The 17,573-nt window shown below is 39.8% G+C and overlaps 3 protein-coding genes across 3 annotated transcripts; 2 read left to right on the top strand and 1 right to left on the bottom strand.

The window, feature by feature from the left end:
• The first annotated feature begins 199 nt into the window (after positions 1–199).
• zgc:66479 (uncharacterized protein LOC327541 homolog) lies at positions 200–3,924 on the top strand. Its single transcript, XM_056270546.1, has 4 exons — positions 200–607; positions 1,881–2,359; positions 2,485–2,632; positions 2,709–3,924. The coding sequence occupies exons 1-4, from the start codon at positions 344–346 to the stop codon at positions 3,579–3,581; spliced, it is 1,764 nt and encodes a 587-aa protein (XP_056126521.1). The 5' UTR covers positions 200–343; the 3' UTR covers positions 3,582–3,924.
• An 883-nt stretch (positions 3,925–4,807) lies between these two features.
• On the top strand, positions 4,808–8,288 carry tarbp2 (TAR (HIV) RNA binding protein 2). Its single transcript, XM_056270522.1, has 7 exons — positions 4,808–5,035; positions 6,064–6,375; positions 6,506–6,575; positions 6,883–7,000; positions 7,115–7,242; positions 7,343–7,544; positions 7,692–8,288. The coding sequence occupies exons 1-7, from the start codon at positions 4,983–4,985 to the stop codon at positions 7,847–7,849; spliced, it is 1,041 nt and encodes a 346-aa protein (XP_056126497.1). The 5' UTR covers positions 4,808–4,982; the 3' UTR covers positions 7,850–8,288.
• Positions 8,289–13,061: 4,773 nt separating this feature from the next.
• tespa1 (thymocyte expressed, positive selection associated 1) lies at positions 13,062–17,333 on the bottom strand. Its single transcript, XM_056270537.1, has 7 exons — positions 17,225–17,333; positions 16,101–16,140; positions 15,878–15,973; positions 15,096–15,304; positions 14,064–15,013; positions 13,594–13,678; positions 13,062–13,163 (listed from the first exon to the last, which is right to left on the bottom strand). The coding sequence occupies exons 3-7, from the start codon at positions 15,934–15,936 to the stop codon at positions 13,069–13,071; spliced, it is 1,398 nt and encodes a 465-aa protein (XP_056126512.1). The 5' UTR covers positions 15,937–15,973; positions 16,101–16,140; positions 17,225–17,333; the 3' UTR covers positions 13,062–13,068.
• Positions 17,334–17,573: the final 240 nt, after the last annotated feature.

Below are 17,573 nucleotides of genomic sequence, written 5' to 3'. Positions count from 1 at the left end.
AAACAGATTTCGCTTAATAAAATAGATTGTTTTCTTATTAAAATGATGCAATATTCAAAATAAATTAAGCTTTTTGATGAAATTATGTAATTTTCTCTAAAAACATACAGTAGGTAGGCTACTTGCTGCACAGCGCCATGAAAATGAGACCGCCTCCAGTGCGCAACGCCCCCTACTCACAGTCCTCTTGCTTAAAAGTTCACTTTTGATTGTTCCCCGTCGTTGTCGGCCAATACAGCGTTAAGCTCTGGTAGAGCGGTACCAGATATTATTCAAATCACTGAATAACTCAGAGTAAGTGGGAGTGTTGCAGTCTACAGTGCAGATCATCCGCGAAGCCAAGATGACCAAGCGCAAAGGAAAAAGTGCCATTAAACAGGACGACAGTTTGCTGCTCTTGGAGAAGCCATCTGTAACACCACAGAGGGGATTTAAAGAATATGCTGTCCCTGCCATTGTCATCTTTATTTTCGCTGTCGGGGGATCATCGGCACTCTGGTTCTCCATTCAGCAACAGCAAACCATCGACAGTCTGACAGAGACAGTCAATGCAATGCAACTTAGGATAACCAAGTTCCAACAGCAGTTGGGGATGGGTAATGCACAGGTATTTGATTTTGGGATACTCTACAGTTAGTTAACAAGTGTTTTATTTTATTTTAATATATATAAATTAACTTTGAAATGAAAGAAATAAGTTTCCTTACTTTTACCCACAGGAAACAATTTGTGCGTATTGGAACATTTTGTACTACATAGTAGCCTACTTGCTCAAGTTTATATATTATGGTGTACATATTATATTATTTGTAATTTGATTGTACAAAATACTTAATAACAAGTCTCAATGCATGCCTCATGTGCCCTTTGAATATTCCATTCGCTGAATTGTGTCATGTGGCTCCCAGGCCATTAATAGTCTGTTCTGAGCAGGATCGTGTTTCCTTTTGCCAGGCTGGCTTGTTTATAGGACTTTATACAAATGGAATTCAAACCAACATGTAAACGTGAAGATATAAAAAAATCATGCAAATTACTCCTCCATCTGAAAGGTGGTCAGCACTGCATTAATGATCAGAAATGCAATGTATTAATGTATCAACAATTGTCAAGCAATTTTTCTTTCACTGATGACCATTCGATAACTGCAGTACTAAATGCTGTCAGTTCTCTTTAATAAAGCAATAAGTCTTGTCAACTCTGCTTCCTATAAAAGGTGTACACCATCATGGATTAAAGTGCTCATTTTCAAAAAAAAATCTAGCCTAAATAATGTTATAGTAAAATATAAAATCATTAGCACAAATAGCACTTTAAATTAATAAATTCATTTTATCTTAATTGAATTTGAATTAAAGAAAATGTCACTATTTTAAATGTCAGTGGTTTTACAGCAACTACACTCAATATCTGCTTTGTGGAAAACATAATTATAATCAAATTATAATCAAATTAAAAGTATACATTTTAATTACAGATTTCTTTAAAAACCTTGGTAACTCTCTAATCATCTAAAGATCAACACCAGCATTGTTTTTATAATACCTTCCTTTTGAAAATCAACTGAATGAAATTATTAGTAGTGTAACTGGCTGGCAACAGAGCATCTGAGCTTATAAATTCACCTTATTTTTTATATCCTAAATTATTCACAGTGGCCTTATGATAATCGAATTACTATAACACTGTAGATTGAATGTATGATTGATGAATTTTCAGATGCTAATTGCAATTGTAGATTGACAGAACACTGGACTGAACCAACACTAACAGACAGCTAGGTTAGGCTCAAGAAATGGCTAATTGGATGAAATGTTGCATAATAATCAGATGAATAATTGAACTTCATTGAATTTCAAATATGTTGTCTATATATCTAGATCGCCGATGTGGGTGTTTTTGAAGAGCGTCTACAAACACTGGAAGAGGCCTACACGCAGGCCCAAAAAAAGGCAGACGTCGCCCTGGCCACCTCAGAAAAAATCCAATCTACTGATCTTCAAAGCCAAGTCTGGTCTCTTCAGTCTGAGATGAATGGCAGACTTTCTGAACTCCAGCAAGAGTTTGTTTCAACTGCAGCATTGAATGCAGTGGCCAAGAATAAGACTGAAGAGATTGAAACTCTGAAGCAGAGGCTTAGTTCTATCCTCACTGCTAACACTGACGTAGCTGTTACCATTTCTGGGCTCACAGACACTGTTTTGGTCACCAAATCACGTCTCGACGAGCAGATGTCTACTGTAGAGGGTCTCACATCTGAGTTGGAGGAACAAAGAATGGAACTTAAAAGCTTGAAGGAATATTTTGTTAGAAACAAGAAGGCTCTTGAAAGGAACAGACAAGAGGTGATGGACATCAAGTGAGTAGGTGTTTTGTGGGATCATATATAATGGAATTCTCTTAAGCATTTTTGGGTCTTATCAGTTTGGTGTTGTTACTGATATTGATTATTCCTAATTCATCTTTATTTGGTCTCTCTACCAGGGATCTGCTGGAGATGGAACAGACAAGAAGATCCCAAGCTCTTGAGGAGCAGCTTGTGGCTGTCCGTAGGAATCTGGAGGACCATCAGAAGAGTACTCACAGCCTTCACTCTCACCTTGCTTCCCAGCTTGATATCGTCCAGAATCAGGTATAGTACTTAAGGTTTCGTTTTCTCCATATGTGATTATTTGGGCATTTGGCACAATGTTCTTTATGTATTTCAGGTGGTATCTGAAAGCCAGCAGCCAAGTTCAGAGGAAAATATTCCAGTAGAAACCCAGCAAGTGGAGCAAGCAGCAACTCAGGAGGAAGTTCCAATCAAGGATCAAAAGGATCAAACCGTTACTGAGGAGGAAACCGTAACCGACGAGGTTCATGTTGAAGAAGGCGAGCAATTGGTACCTGAGGAGAAAGTGCCAGCTGAGGATGTTCAGGTCCACAGAGAAGAACCTGCTGAAGAGCATGCCGATGTGAAGAAAATTCCTGAGGAAGATCAAGTAAAAAAAGATGCATCTGAGGAGCAAGTAGTAACCGAAGAGGATGAACAAGCTGATGAGGTTCCATTCCACAAGGAAGAAGTTGAGGAGGAAGCAGTAACTCAACAGGATGAAATATCTGAGGAACTGCGGGTATCTGACGAGGAGGAACCAGAGGAGGAGGTTCAAGTCCTGGGGGAAGAAGAAGTTATTGAGAAGCAAGTAGTAACTGAGGAGAGTGCGAAACACGAGGAAGTTCAGATCAAGGATGGAGATGCTTTTGAGGAGCAAGCACTAACTGAGACGGATGAAATAACTGAGGAGATTCCAATCCAAGAAGAAGAAACTGTCATGGAGCAAACAGAAAGCATTCCTTCCGAGGAAGACCCAACTTCCACGGAGGAGATGGAAATTAAGGCAAGTGTGGCCGAGGCTGTGGAGAACTTCTCACAAGATCATGCAGATGAAGATATCAGTCAGGAGGAGACACCACAGGAGCCACTTGATGAAATTGTGAATCAGAAAGACTTGGAAGAAGATGTGCCAGACTCTGAGGAGGAAGAAGAACCTGCTGAGGAAGAACTAGATGAAAAAGACATTTCAGCCAATGAAAGTTACTAAGATAACGATTCAAAATTAAAGACTTTTTCTGAGGACTTTAAATGATCCCTATTCCCCACTGAATTACGTGAAACATGATACTTCACATTTGTTGAAATGTTCCTCAGTCTTACTTTGTACTCAAAAGTGAACTTTGAACCTAGCAGCGATTTTTCATATCCAGTGATGGATTTGGTTTTCTAGTGATATCTTGAATTGTTCCGTTTACACTGAAAATGTAGATACGGTTGATATTGTTTTACTAGGTTACACATTTAAAGAATTGCATTTCATACAGTGGTTTGCCAGCTCACTAACCTCAGGAGTGTCACTTAAATAAAACTGCTTTTTATGTTTTTTACTATTTCCATTTCCCTACCTCTCTTCTGGTGTTTAGTTGTCAGTTGAAATGGGACACGTGCTGTGTGTGTGTTTATTTGCAGCTCTTAGGTCAGGGGTTCAGGAATGTGCCGCTGATCTGGGCACTGGGGACATGTGTGTCCCATTTGTAACTATAGTGCTGATTTAAGCTCATCAAATACTTGAAAGATGAGATGGATTGTGCCCTTAAGCAAACCACAATTCATGTTGAAACTGAAATGAAATGAAAGATTTTGATTATCTAGCCTACAGTTGAACAGGAATAGAAGTGATAAATGAGAATAGACTAAGATTTAAGAATAATAGCTACTGAAAAGGTAGGCTATGCATATTATGCCTTAACACTTTAAATATGAATAAAAACAAATTAGGAGTTTAGCAACAACAGCTGTGACAACATTACAGTGATCTAATCCTTCAAATAATGCTTTTTTGTATATTGGAATATATTTGGGTCTAAGAAGCAATAGCAATAAACAAGTCTGCTTCTAATATATGCATTTAATATAGCAAATACATTATTTTTGCAATGCACGTGTATACCTAAAACACTACAGTATTATGGGAAGGCAGACTTTGAAGGCAAATTTCCTCAGGTTAGAAACTTGATTTTTAAAATGTGTTTTATTGAAGTTACAGCCAGTGAGTGAAGTGGACCATATTCTGATTATCTTCAAATAAGATTCTCATAACATTCATTTTAAATTATCTTAATGACGCTAAAAAAATACTTCATGGAATGATTTATTTTCTTTATCCTTTGTGAAATGTGACCCGGATACGGTTTTGACAGGCTTCGTGGCATCCGTCAATGTCGAGACTTTTATTATGAAAAAACAATGGCCGCCCTTGTTGTCCGCTTCATAATTCAGTTTGCTTGTAATGTGTAATGCGGGAAGGTGTGAGAGAGAGGGGTTCACTGTCTCCTCGTGCCTCAGTCTTCCCCGCACAGAAACTTATTAATGATACCAGGGGGCTTACAGTCACCTCGGGGGGTTTCTGCAGTCCGAAGCAAGTCAGCTCTCTATCTGTTATTGGGGAATGAACGACGAGAAAAGCCCGGATAACGGCAAGAGAAACTCTGGGTATACCAGGTAAAATGAACCACTCACCGGCTTTTAGCTCAGAAATGACCACGACAAACAGATTTGTTTTTTATTATTTTGTAATACATTTTTTAATGGCAAGACAAACAGAACCCGTGTTTCCTGCCTTTCAACACACTTTAAATGTAACGTTAGAACATTCGAATTACCTAAATCGATCCTTCGAATCACTGTCTAAAAACTGGAATACACCGCACGACTTCTGAACGAATCTGAACCGATTTTAAAATACCAGGCATCATACACCTGCTGACTTTGTAAATGGTTACAGAGGAAAAACTACGCACCATACAAAACGACTGAGGACACACGCCACTAGTGATGGGGAGTCGACTCCAAAAGAATCGATTCCTCGACCTCGACTCTTAAAGGGTTAGCTCACCCCCCCCCCCCCCCCCATAAAAAAAAAAATCCCATTATTTACCCACCCTCAAACCATCATAGGTGTATTTGACTTTCTTCTTTCAGAAAAACACAATCGGAGTTATATTAAAAAATATCCTGGCTCTTCCAAGCTTTATAATTGGAGTGGAGCCTGAGTTTTTGAAGTTTCAAAAAGCGCATCATCCTAAAAATAATCCATACGGCTCCAGGGGGTAATAAAGGCCTTCTGAAGCGAAGTGATGCAATTTTGTAAGAAAAATATCCATATTTATAACTTTACAACTATAATCACTGGCTTCCGGTAACAGCCATATTCAAGTGTAGTTCCAGCCGAAGAGTGATATCTGACCCGACACATGATACACCTAGGATGGCTTGAAGGTGAGTAAATTATATGATAATTTTCATTTTTGGGTGAACTAACCATGTAATGTACGACCCTGAATCTCTGGCATCTTATTTTGATAAATGACTTTTACTTAAGCTTGCACTGTTATTGTTTAACACAGGGTAGCAATGCATACCTAGTTTTGTGTAACTGACAGAAGTAGTCTTACCTGAAAAACCAACACATTTAGAGTCTGATACTGTAGCATCCTTCTCCATGTGTTTTTATGTTCCTCCGTTCACAGTATTGAGCAAATGCTGGCTGCGAACCCCGGGAAGACGCCCATCAGTCTGCTGCAGGAATATGGAACGCGGATAGGCAAGACTCCAGTGTACGACCTGCTTAAGGCTGAGGGTCAGGCCCACCAGCCCAACTTCACCTTCCGTGTGTCTGTGGGCGACATCAGCTGCACCGGCCAGGGACCCAGCAAGAAAGCTGCCAAGCACAAAGCTGCCGAAGCTGCCCTGAAAATGCTGAAAGGAGGAATGCTGGGAGGGATCGAAGGAAATGGGATGGAGGGAGAAGGGTTTGTCGGAATTGATATGGAGGGAGAATGGTAAAGATATGATTCTGTGCTTGGAGTCCATTTGAACAGAAAATGCATTACATGAAGTACAGAAATAAGTTGGCATACTCTAAAAAACAACAACATTAACAGAGGTTTCTCTCTTTACATCGTGTTTTAGCTCTCAGTCAGAGATGAAATCATCCAATTCATCACAACAAGCTGAGTGCAATCCAGTTGGAGCTTTGCAGGTGAGCGATCAAGATCCTTTGCCTTCACTGAACTACCGTATTGTGTATGTGCTTTGTACTTCATAGATTACAAGTCAAAGGAAAGAGGTCTGTGTGTGATGCTTTTTGATGTAGCAATTAAGCATGCATAATATATTGACTGATATTCGTGTTTAATTATTAGCGTCAACCACTTTAGGCCAATATTGGAAGGAGATAATGTCAGGGCTTACCTCCAGTTTATTTATTTAAATATATATATAAGCATACATGTTGATAATCAGCCATAAAAAATAATGCAAAATAAAATGCAATGCAATTTCCACAGGAACTAGTAGTGCAGAAAGGCTGGCGTTTACCTGAGTACACAGTCACACAAGAATCTGGACCTGCGCACCGGAAAGAATTTACAATGACCTGCAGGGTGGAGAGATTTGTTGAGATAGGTACGTATTACTTTTTTTTTTGTCTATAGTCGTTATTTCTAAATATGCAACCCATTCAAAGGATTAAATGTTTCTTTGTCAAAACTGTCTTCTTAATTTGACATTGTTTTGAAGGTAGTGGCACATCAAAAAAGCTTGCTAAAAGAAATGCAGCGGCAAAGATGCTCTCTCGTATCCATGATGTACCAGTGGACATGCGTAGCAGCCATGAGGCCGAAGCCGAAGAAGACACCTTCAATTCGGTAAGACGGGCATTATTTAGTAATGGGTATTACGCTGTAGTCTCGATTTCAGTGTGGTTTCAAGAATTTGCCGGTTTAAAAATTCATCTTCTTTCAACAGCAAATGGGCGGCAGACTTGAGGGAGGGAAGTGTAAAGGTCTGGGCTGCACGTGGGACTCTCTGCGGAACTCGGCTGGAGAGAAAATCCTACAGTTGCGCTGCCATCCTCTCGGCCAGCCCGACACCAATGACTCCAATTTCTGTTCTCTCCTTCATGAACTTTCTGAGGAACAACGCTTTGATGTCAGCTACCTGGACATAGGTGAGATACAAGGGTGCTTTAATGAGATACTGAAACCACTAACTAACTTTGCTCATGTGAATAAGCAAAACGAGAGCCAGCCTTAGTGCTTGCTCAGATTCTGAAGATGGATGTCTTTTAGAAATGTAATCTTATTTGTTCACTCAGAGGAGCGCAGTTTGAGCGGCCTTTACCAGTGTCTGGTGGAGTTGTCCACACAGCCGATTACCGTCTGCCACGGATTTGCCCCCAGCCTGGATGCGGCACGTGCCAGCGCTGCCCACAATGCCCTTCAGTACCTCAAGATCATGGCAGGGGGGAAATAAGCCAGAGCAACTGCTCACCTGTAACTTTTTTTTTTTCCCCTTCTTTTTGTTTCCCAGGGTAAAATAGGAAAGTCAGGTGAATTGAAGTTTTACTCTTCTACCACCAGTTCTGTGACGGGCTTGTTTGTTTGACACAGTAGATGCACTACAATGGTCTGCAAAACATAATGGTCTGTTGAGTCCCAGTTGGAGGACGTACTGATTGCATCATTTTCTCCTTGAATATGACACAAAGTCTACCCTCGCTCCACAGTGCCTCCAAACAAAGACTGGGTACACTATTCATGTGAAACCTGAGGACAATTTCTACACAAATAATTTGCCCAGAAGTCTTCAACTTTTAACTTTCCCTCTGATTTTCTTTTTTCATTTAAATTATGGCATAGATACTGTATGAACTTGATGAATTGATTAAACTAAAATAGACGGCATGACTTTTTTTTTTTTTACTTTGTAAATATGTGACTTTTGTATATTTTAATTTCATAATTTTTTTTAGTAATAGAAGTTATTCCTTAACATTTATTTTGTCTTGTAGAATATATTTGTAAAGTAGTCTTTTTCTCTCAGCCATTGAAGATATATATGAGCCTGACAGTTTGTGGTTAATATCTACCTCGGTGTAATAGTTTCTGCCTCCCAGGCTTCATCATTACATTTGGACTGGCAAAGATTGAACTCTGTATTTGAGAGTAACTGTAATTTTCATATTCAGAATAATAAAATTGATGACCAACAGTAGTACTGTGACAACATATGTAATTTGTAACAAATTGGTTAATCTGTAATCTATTGGATATTTTATCTTGAACAATAAACTTGAAATTGACATTATCTTTTGTAATGATTGTGGGATTTTGTCATTTAGCAAAATCAATTAACCCTAGACAACGGTATATTAATAGAAAGTGTGTACCTGTTGTAATTACTTAACATGCTATATTGCACCACAAGGGCGCAGTAGAGATGACTTTCAATGTCTGCAATGTCAGAAGTTAATCTGAAGAAGAATGTTCATGCTATTACACCATTTGATTAGACATGCTGCTACAAACTGAAACCGCTTGTTTTGTGTTCACATACTTGTGTAGAGTTTCAGGACTTGGCTTCAATGACAGCTGTTTTGAAAAAATTTGGGTAAAGTGAGTTTCAAAATGTTAGTATTCAAATCAGTAACTTTTTGGGGGGGTTCTGGGTCATCCTCAACTAGTTAAGGAACTTGTCTGATAACACACCAGCCAACCATAACTCCATAATTCAAATAAATTATTTATTACTATTGAGTAATTACAAATAAAAGCAACATGTACTGCCGCTCACTCATGTCAAGAATAAGACCAAAAAGTGCACAGAGTGAAAAGCATAACACAAATAAAGCTAGTTAAAAACCAGAAGTTAATATGCATCACTGTATGCTGCCTGTTGGTAAACACGTTAAAGTCAACATGAAAGCAACATTAATGCATGCTCCAGGGGCCAGTTGCATGTCTTAAGAACTATTATGATACAAGCAGTTAATAATCTAACATTTTTCAGATTCAAATGAGACCAATCTAATTTTTTTTTTTTTTTCAATTTCAGAAGCTTAAAGGAACAGTTCACCCAAAAATGAAAATTCTGTCATAATTTACTCGCCCTCAAGTTGTTCCAAACCTGTATGAATTTCTTTCTTCTGCTGAACACAAAAGAAGATATTTTGTGTTCTGATCATAGACTGTAAAAAAATATGGACGTAGTATCCGTGACGTCACCCGTAGGTTTCTGAAGATCGTTTTTGAAGCCTAAAGTGGGAGTCGCCGACCGTCGCCATCTTGGCAGCGCGTCACCTCTCGTCACTCCCGGATAAAATAAAATGGGCAAAGAGGCGGAACGTGGGTGGAGCTGAGGTGCTAATGCTATATGCTACTGGCCTCGCGCTAAAGTGACAGCTGTTTGAATAAGTAAAGCCAATAGTTAAAGTTAATGTTTTTGCCCTTCGAAATACTACAATAGTTAAAAGACGTAACTAAAAGTGAGACTATTTTACTTTTTTATCAACTTTATTAATCCGACAAGGGCCAATTAGTTAAGAGCAGCGCATGTATAAAACAGTACATAACACAGATCACACACATTTCTCACAGCATACAAGAAGTCAACTATGTGTATCGTGATGCGTTAAAAATGTATTATCATGCAGACAGTAACTTAAAATATTGCTCTGAGCTTGTGCGTGTGACAGTGATTCGTGCGCGTACATGTCAGTCAGCTCGCACGTCAAGTTCGTAAAGAGCTTTATTCAGTCCATTTTAAAATCTGATTTTGGCCGCCTCTCAAATTCTCAGATGGGTTAAACCAAAGATATTACCTCAGAAGTTCAAGTAAATGAACTAAAAAACCGCGCTCATTTAAGTGTGTGCATCTATTGCATGGACGGAGAGAAAGCACTGACACGAGCAGGACTTCATCTGACGGTACTTTTTATTTTACACTAAAAAGTTAAATAAGCATATCCGCATAACGAGTGTGGTCTCTATATCTACAGACGTTTTTGAATATAAACTCCAAAAAGCAATGAAATTGTCAGACATCCATTAGTGCATGCGAGGGAAACAACTGGAAATACAGCGCCGGTTGTTCTATCCATACTCGACGACGGAATCCAACGGCGTGCATGGGCGAAGGTATAATACGTGTATTAAATTGTATGAAATAAACCCGAAAAAAGCACAAACACAGCTGAGGGTGACGCTAAGGGCCCTTACATAGTCAACGCATCGGTACGCATACGCGTGCGCAAGGCTACACATCGCTACGCTTCGGCCGCCATTATGCGTCGATGCGTAGCCAAATGTGTCATCCTAGTTTTTGATACGCGACGTGCCGATGCACGCAATACTATGCGTTGTCGGTGGGGGCGACATTGCAAGTAATGTACATAAAAAGGTATATTATTATGTTTACAGAAGAAGAAGATTTGAATACAATGGCGGGCGAACAAGGGGGTAATCCATCGACCGGAAGTTGAAGCCGGCCGGGTGCCGCCATGTTGTAGCAGAACTTCACTTGCGTTAGCATTTCCATTGACTCCCATTCATTTTGGCGTCACTTTGACAGCGAATAACTTTACATCTGAGGCGTTTAAAGACTCCATTTGTGCATTATTTATTTCTAAAGAAACACGACAATGTATAAAGGGCTCCATTACCTTCAATGTTACATTATGGCCCCGTAGAAACCGATTTAGTAAAAATAGGCTAACGATTGCGTCATAACCACTCGACTCTCTGTCGCACTGTACAGAAATGACCGTACAGACAGGAGGAGAAGCTCGCAGGCAATCGGGGGGACGTCCCGTCAAGGGAGAAGCCCGTAGATAATGAGTCCATAAAAGCAACGGAATACTTACTCCTGCTCACTCACGCCAAATAACTCTTTGCTCAAGTTCCCCGTCTCTGCAAGATTAACGTCGGCAACTTTCATGCACAGCTACTAGAAGATTAACGTCTGTCAGACAGGTTGCTCACGTCATCAAGCTTAGTTTGAGTCGGTTTGAGTCTGCGCGTCAGGAACGGAAATGCTCAAAAATCGCTAAAAATGGGCTTCAACTGTCTCAACTGAGTTCCAATGAGATGACTCTGTCCACTTCTTATACTGTCTATGCGGGCGAAGAGGAAAAGTTATGTGAGCTTGTTTTATTGCCGCCGATGTAAAATCAGCAATATGCACTCCTCTTCAGTTGCCATTTTGATCTGAATATCACGTGACCCGACTCTAGACTCTACTACCCCCTGTTGCGCGATCGGTGTATTGCATTCCACGCATCGCCGGTGACGCGCTTGCGTCTGCTTGTGTACTATGAAAAGGAGCGTGTAGCTCGCGTCGCTCGCGTTGCTTGCTCGCGTTGACTATGTAACGGCCCTAACAGACAGCAGACAAACGACTAGCAGTGACAGCAGCGGCAATCCACCTGTCAATCAAGTGGCCACGCCCTAAATTATGCAGAACTTTAAGGCTTAATATAATTTAAACGGATGAGTTGTAAAAAAAATTCACCCCCCTCACAGTCGTCATGAAGGGCAAAATTAGCTATATAGACCAAAACAACTATTTGCCACCAGGCTGTAAACATATTTTTTTCTGCTGTGAAGTTGGGCATTTTAACATGGGGAGATACAGATTTGACTCCCTTTTGCTGTCAGCCTCAAGCGGCCAGTCGATGAATTGCAGTTTAATTCACTTCCGTATTGGTTTCAAGAGAGAGACGGGGAGGTTGCCGCTTGGTTCTGATGATGGAACGACGTGGGTGAGTAATTAATGACAGAAGTTTAATTTTTGGGTGTACTATCCCTTTAAAGAAAAAAGAGATGACTAACTTGTAAGATTAGTCTAGCAATAGCTGGGTTTCAGTCACGTGATTATGATGACGCGCGGAATTCAGATGGAGGGCAGGGGAGTGAAGAGCGCAATGGACGAGATGGAGGAAAGTCCGTACTGTACTACTTTACACGCTATTACAAGAGAAAGATGTAAACAAAAAATCAAACATATGTTGGACGTGATCCTTACGTTATGAAGAGGTGCGATTTTCAACTGAATTGAAAGATTTTCCTGCCATCGAGGCGGTAGATATCAGCAACTACCTCGTCTTACAGACATACTTTGACTTTACAAAGTTCGTAAATGTTACACGTTACACAAACATAGCCACTTAAGTTGTATTAACTCACCATTGACGAAGTGATCACTGCACAAACGGGCATTTTCCCATTCGGCTCCTCCCGACCGCAGACGTAGGTTTGCAAGCCGTTTTTCCAGAGTTTTTCGGTCAATTTCTTTAATTTTCCCCCTTTATGAACAACAACTTTTGGTACACGATAAAAACTCCTCGTGGTTTGATCGATTTAAGTAACCATAAACGACGCAAAACATAGGCATTTTGAGTTTGTTATAGTGCTTTCTAAATACAGCAAATCACTTCCTGCCCTCCATTTGCATTTCGCGCCATGGCAACGCAGTGGCGTGACGTCATATGAAAACAAGCTATTTATGCAACCGGCCACTGGTCTTATTGTTCATGGTTCATCTGTACAGGATATTCCAATGAAAAAGTCAATCCAATAAATTCCTGATGGATAAAACCACTTAGAAAAAAATGTGTTTGCAAACACCATTTCATGTCGACTTAAAAGGTATTAGTAGACACACTTTGTGCTTCTTCGTTAGCCTAAGTTTTGATGTTATGTTTTCTCTGGGGTAAAGAGGGAATGGTGCACATCCTCTTCAGCATATCCACTGCTGTCTGACTGAAAACTGTCCCCTCGCAGAGGCGACGCTGGGAAAGAGAAATTATAAATTTGTAAGAAAACTGATGAATTTAGGCAGTCAAGAATTCTTTTTCAACTGTTTCTGTGAACAAAAACGATAGTTTGCAGATTTTCTTGCGACTTCCTGTTAGGTTGTTTCCCCATGAAATGGTTTAGCGATAAGGCAGACAAGATAAGCTGGACCAAATTCTTGCATTTTACTGCAATGTGTTTTTAACAAGTCAGCACAACCTCCCTTTCTCACCACATCAACACATGCTGCTTTCTGTGAACTTGTAAGGGTGATTTTGCTTATTTTGGTGATAACACTGCATGGCTGATAAACAGATATTCCGTTGACTTGGTTTTACTTAACTGAAAAAAAAAAATTAGTCAAACTAGTGGCTAAAATTTGCCTCACATATTCTAATCATGGTAAAGACTAGTCATGTTACTTACATTTGGAATGCTGTGCCGACACAGACAATGTGACTGTGGAGCAGAATTCTGATGAAGTGGCTTCCTCTTCCTCTGCACTGTGAACCTGAATTGAAACACTATACTTAATGATAACACCACAACAGTATAGAAAACTAGATGTTTCCATTGTCAGAGGATAATGTCAGTGCTGTTTTCCATTACTAAAATCTTGCTAAGGTGTTCTTTATGGTTTTTAAATTCCTGACCTGAAGTAAGAGCAACAGTAAAAGTGTAAAAAGTAATGGTACAAAAGCTTGCAGCATTAAAAATAGCAACAAGCCGCATTATAATCTCTATGCAAGGGAGGAACACGAAGAGGAAGTTTGTAGGTGGATTCGGCAATAAGGAGTTGAGTAATATTCTGTTAATGACGTCTTATGGGAGAACTCGTGTGGGCAAGCTTTTGCTCTTGCCATAAAAATGCATTAAAATGATAGGAGATATCGTACCTCTTCCAGTTCAAAGGAGTTGCCTTGTTTGCTCAGGTTTAGTGGTTTTACTGGGCTTAGGTACCTCTTGATGTTGGATGAACACTGCTCCTGTGTGTCTCTGTTGGGGAGGGTTGTGTCGTCCTCCCATCCAGTGACTGTAATCTGACATAACGACTTGTGTAAATTCATTGCGTTAGATTGTCTTACAGAAGGTTTATTTGTCGTGTGGTGTGCAAAAGGTGAGTCTTTGGCATCCATACTATCTGTCTGTAAGCAGCGGTAAGGTGCCTGATTGACACATTCAACAACCTGAGGACATATGATATCATGACTAATGATAGGAACAGGTTTCACGGTAACGTCGGATCTTTTCAAACGAAGAGAAGGCAGGGAACCACCTTTGGACTCCATGTCTGTTCTTGGCTCCTGGCAAGGTGGACACTCTGCTAATGTATGCCTGAGGTTGTGTATGTTTTCATTTGTCGTCTCAGATAGTGGATGACAAGGTATAGGCTCAAAATAATCAGTCCTTTCAGTGTTTTCCTCGTATGTCTTCTCCTCAAGTTCTGTCTTGCTCTCTCCAAACCAGTCCAAGTCTTGTTCCAAATCATCTACTTCCATTTGAAGGCATAAATCTTGGTCATTAGCATCATCATTTTCTGCACTCTTCTCAATTACACCTGACAGACTATATTTACGCTTACGAGGTGAATTGCTTGGTGACGTGGAGTCCGAGCCACGGGATCCCGTGTACAAGCACATCTTGGAGATAGTGTCTTTTAGTCTTTCAACAGGAGAGCGCGGTTCACTGCGGACACTGGTTCGAGACATGGTCCTCTCCACGATTGGGGAGCTGAAGGTTAACTGGGGTGGCGCAAGCTTCTGAAGTGGCGTTCGGGACACGTGGGAGTACAGCGAATAGAAAGCATTTGCCATTGCCGTCAATGCCTCTACTTGTCGGAAACGACCTGTGCCAAAACAAGATGAGCGGATGTGACAATGTCTCTAAAGATTTAGAAGGAAACATTCTGTAACTCTGTGATTCCTTACTTGCTAATGAAAGACAAGGGTCTTCCTGGCGTATCCTGGTGAGTTGGGATTCAAGGAACAGGCGGAAATTGATGCCTCTGAGCTGGGACGGAAAGTTAAAGAAGCGGACTGGGATGCGGGCAGTCACCTGTGGTTCCTCGCAACCGAAACCCAGCTGGAAAAGGGTCTCTTCTGCATCTTCGGCACGCATCTGGAGGACCTCAGACACACTGGTGGATTTTTTCAGACATCATGAAAAGCAAAAGATATTTTTTGAAAAGTATGTGAGAGAACTCAGGACATGCACGGAATCTATGCCCACAGAATTCCAGTGCCTGCCATTCACAAAGTTCTACACATTCTTCATCCCTTGCATGTTTATTTCCTGGATAATTTGCACCATTTCATGATGCAGATACAAACAGGAGTGTAATACTCTATGTCAGTCCAAGGAATTTTGTTTATGTGAGAAATGAACTATTCAGAAAATGTGAAAAAAACAATCAGTTTCAGGGTTGGCCTTCTTATTAGTAAGAGCCACATATTCCACATACAGGTTATAAATGTACTACTTAATTATGCATCACTCTGCATTTGCAACCACTTTATTTAGTTTTTCCAAAACCATTTACAGTTTTCCTTCATCAGAAGAACAAATCAATCTTAAGCATGAAAGCAAAATACACAGTGGAGGAAATTGTTTAGCTTATTCCTTGTCAGGCACTAATCTGGTAACCTTCATCCAATATGCCAGCTAAATGAGGTATTATTTGGTCCATTGATTGCCTTAGCCATGCCCATACCTGGAAGCAGTCCTGCTGGTAGCGTTTGAGAAGGCACTGGATGCGACACTCTGGCCCATGTTGAACAATGGCAGGTTAAGCTTCTGTTGAGGAGTGCTGTTGATACACAAATAATCAATGTAAATACAATGAAAGAAGGGATTTAGAAGCATAAATGAGTAACCATGAGCCAGAGAATGAAGGTGGTAAGTCAATGGTGCGGCAAAGTCAACCTGTTTCTTACCTAAAATGTGGCGCACCTGATGCAGCATATAATGCATTGGCTGTGAAATAAATAATAGCAGGTATAAGTGAAGGAAAGAAAAGTACTAAGTACAATACCCTTCAAATGTTTGGGTTCACATTTTTTTCTGAAATTAATACTGAATATTTTAAATAAATTATTACTTCTGTTCAGTAAGGATGGATTAAATTGATCAAAAGTGACAGTAAAAATTATATTTGAAATAAATGCAGTTCTTTCGTACTTCCTATTTATCAAAGAATCATGGTTTCCACAAAAATAATCAACATTGATGATGATGATAATAATAAGAAATATTTCTTGAGCACCAAATCAGCATATTGCAATGATTTCTGAAGGATCGTGTGACACTGAAGACTGGAGTAATGATGCTGGAAATTCAGCTTTGTCATCATACATTTTAAAATATATTAAAATATTTCAAATTAAATATTAATATTAAATTGTAAAAGTGGTTTTTACAGTATTTTTTTATCAAATACATGCAGCCTTGGTGAGCAGAAGTCTGACAAAAATCTTCAACTTCTGGTAGTAGCTTAAACTAAACACACTCTTGTCCCAAAAGACCATTTATTCATTACTTCCTGTATCTGGCCTTGTGCAAGTGTGTTACTTTCCGGATGTAGGCCTAGAAATTTTGTAAGAGTGGCTCATTATAATAAACAAGATGTGCTGGAGAGTGAGGGGAGGTTCTCTCTAAAACATAAATGTAGTGCTGCTTCGTACAGTGTATAGTCAATGCCATCAGACCGACTTGAGACCCTTTCTGACGAGTACAATGAAGTCACTCAAGAAAGATGTTTGACATTACAAAGAACCCAATTATTCAAAATGTATTGAGGCGGCACAGGGGTCTGCCACAAAATTGCCTCTAATTAGCAGTTAGCCAATATGTTGTGGAATATAATGAATCGAGGGTTGCTAACAAAATAAATTCTATCAATATAGAGTTCAGTTTATGTGAAACTATTAGTCATTCAGCAGACATTTTTAGAAGAGAGCTGCTCATTAAAGGTGATGTGTGTGTTCTTTTACATTGTTAAAAACACTTCCAGCTGTCATTATACCTGAGTTACTGTTGCTATTGTGTTGCTTCTACTCACCTTCTGCACCCAGACTCAGATCATCCTCAAAACTGGTGCCTGTCCTCAAAGGGCCTGTAGGGTTACATTTGACAATTTTAGGAGGATTTAGACGTGTCACAAAGATGTGATTGGCTATTAGTCAGTAAACACTGGTAAGCCTGCACAGAATCAGCACCTGCCGAGGTCTCGAAAAAGCACAGATTTCTGATAAATTCTAATGGACATCATTTATTATTTAAAGCTGTACACATCCCGCACTCTTGCGTGTTTTAAAAAATATATATTTTAGCTAATTTGATCTTTTATCTATGAATTTGATTTATTTTAATACAGTCAAATAATTCCATGGATTTTACTGTACAATCAT

Source organism: Rhinichthys klamathensis, unplaced genomic scaffold (genome assembly GCF_029890125.1).
Source record: "Rhinichthys klamathensis goyatoka isolate OS25496 unplaced genomic scaffold, OSU_Roscu_1.1 h1tg000303l_1, whole genome shotgun sequence".
Taxonomy (NCBI): Eukaryota; Metazoa; Chordata; class Actinopteri; order Cypriniformes; family Leuciscidae; genus Rhinichthys; species Rhinichthys klamathensis.
This window is presented reverse-complemented; position numbering and strand designations above follow the sequence as displayed.

Coding starts and splice junctions, on each gene's coding strand:
- zgc:66479 (XM_056270546.1), top strand. CDS start 344: ATGACCAAGCGCAAAGGAAAAAGTGCCATTAAACAGGACGACAGTTTG. Junction 608..1,880: donor TGGGGATGGGTAATGCACAG/GTATTTGATTTT, acceptor CTATATATCTAG/ATCGCCGATGTGGGTGTTTT. Junction 2,633..2,708: donor TTGATATCGTCCAGAATCAG/GTATAGTACTTA, acceptor TATGTATTTCAG/GTGGTATCTGAAAGCCAGCA.
- tespa1 (XM_056270537.1), bottom strand. CDS start 15,936: ATGGGCCAGAGTGTCGCATCCAGTGCCTTCTCAAACGCTACCAGCAGG. Junction 15,305..15,877: donor ACCAGCAGGACTGCTTCCAG/GTATGGGCATGG, acceptor AAAATCCACCAG/TGTGTCTGAGGTCCTCCAGA. Junction 13,164..13,593: donor GTCGGCACAGCATTCCAAAT/GTAAGTAACATG, acceptor TCTCTTTCCCAG/CGTCGCCTCTGCGAGGGGAC.
- tarbp2 (XM_056270522.1), top strand. CDS start 4,983: ATGAACGACGAGAAAAGCCCGGATAACGGCAAGAGAAACTCTGGGTAT. Junction 5,036..6,063: donor AGAAACTCTGGGTATACCAG/GTAAAATGAACC, acceptor CTCCGTTCACAG/TATTGAGCAAATGCTGGCTG. Junction 6,376..6,505: donor ATTGATATGGAGGGAGAATG/GTAAAGATATGA, acceptor ATCGTGTTTTAG/CTCTCAGTCAGAGATGAAAT.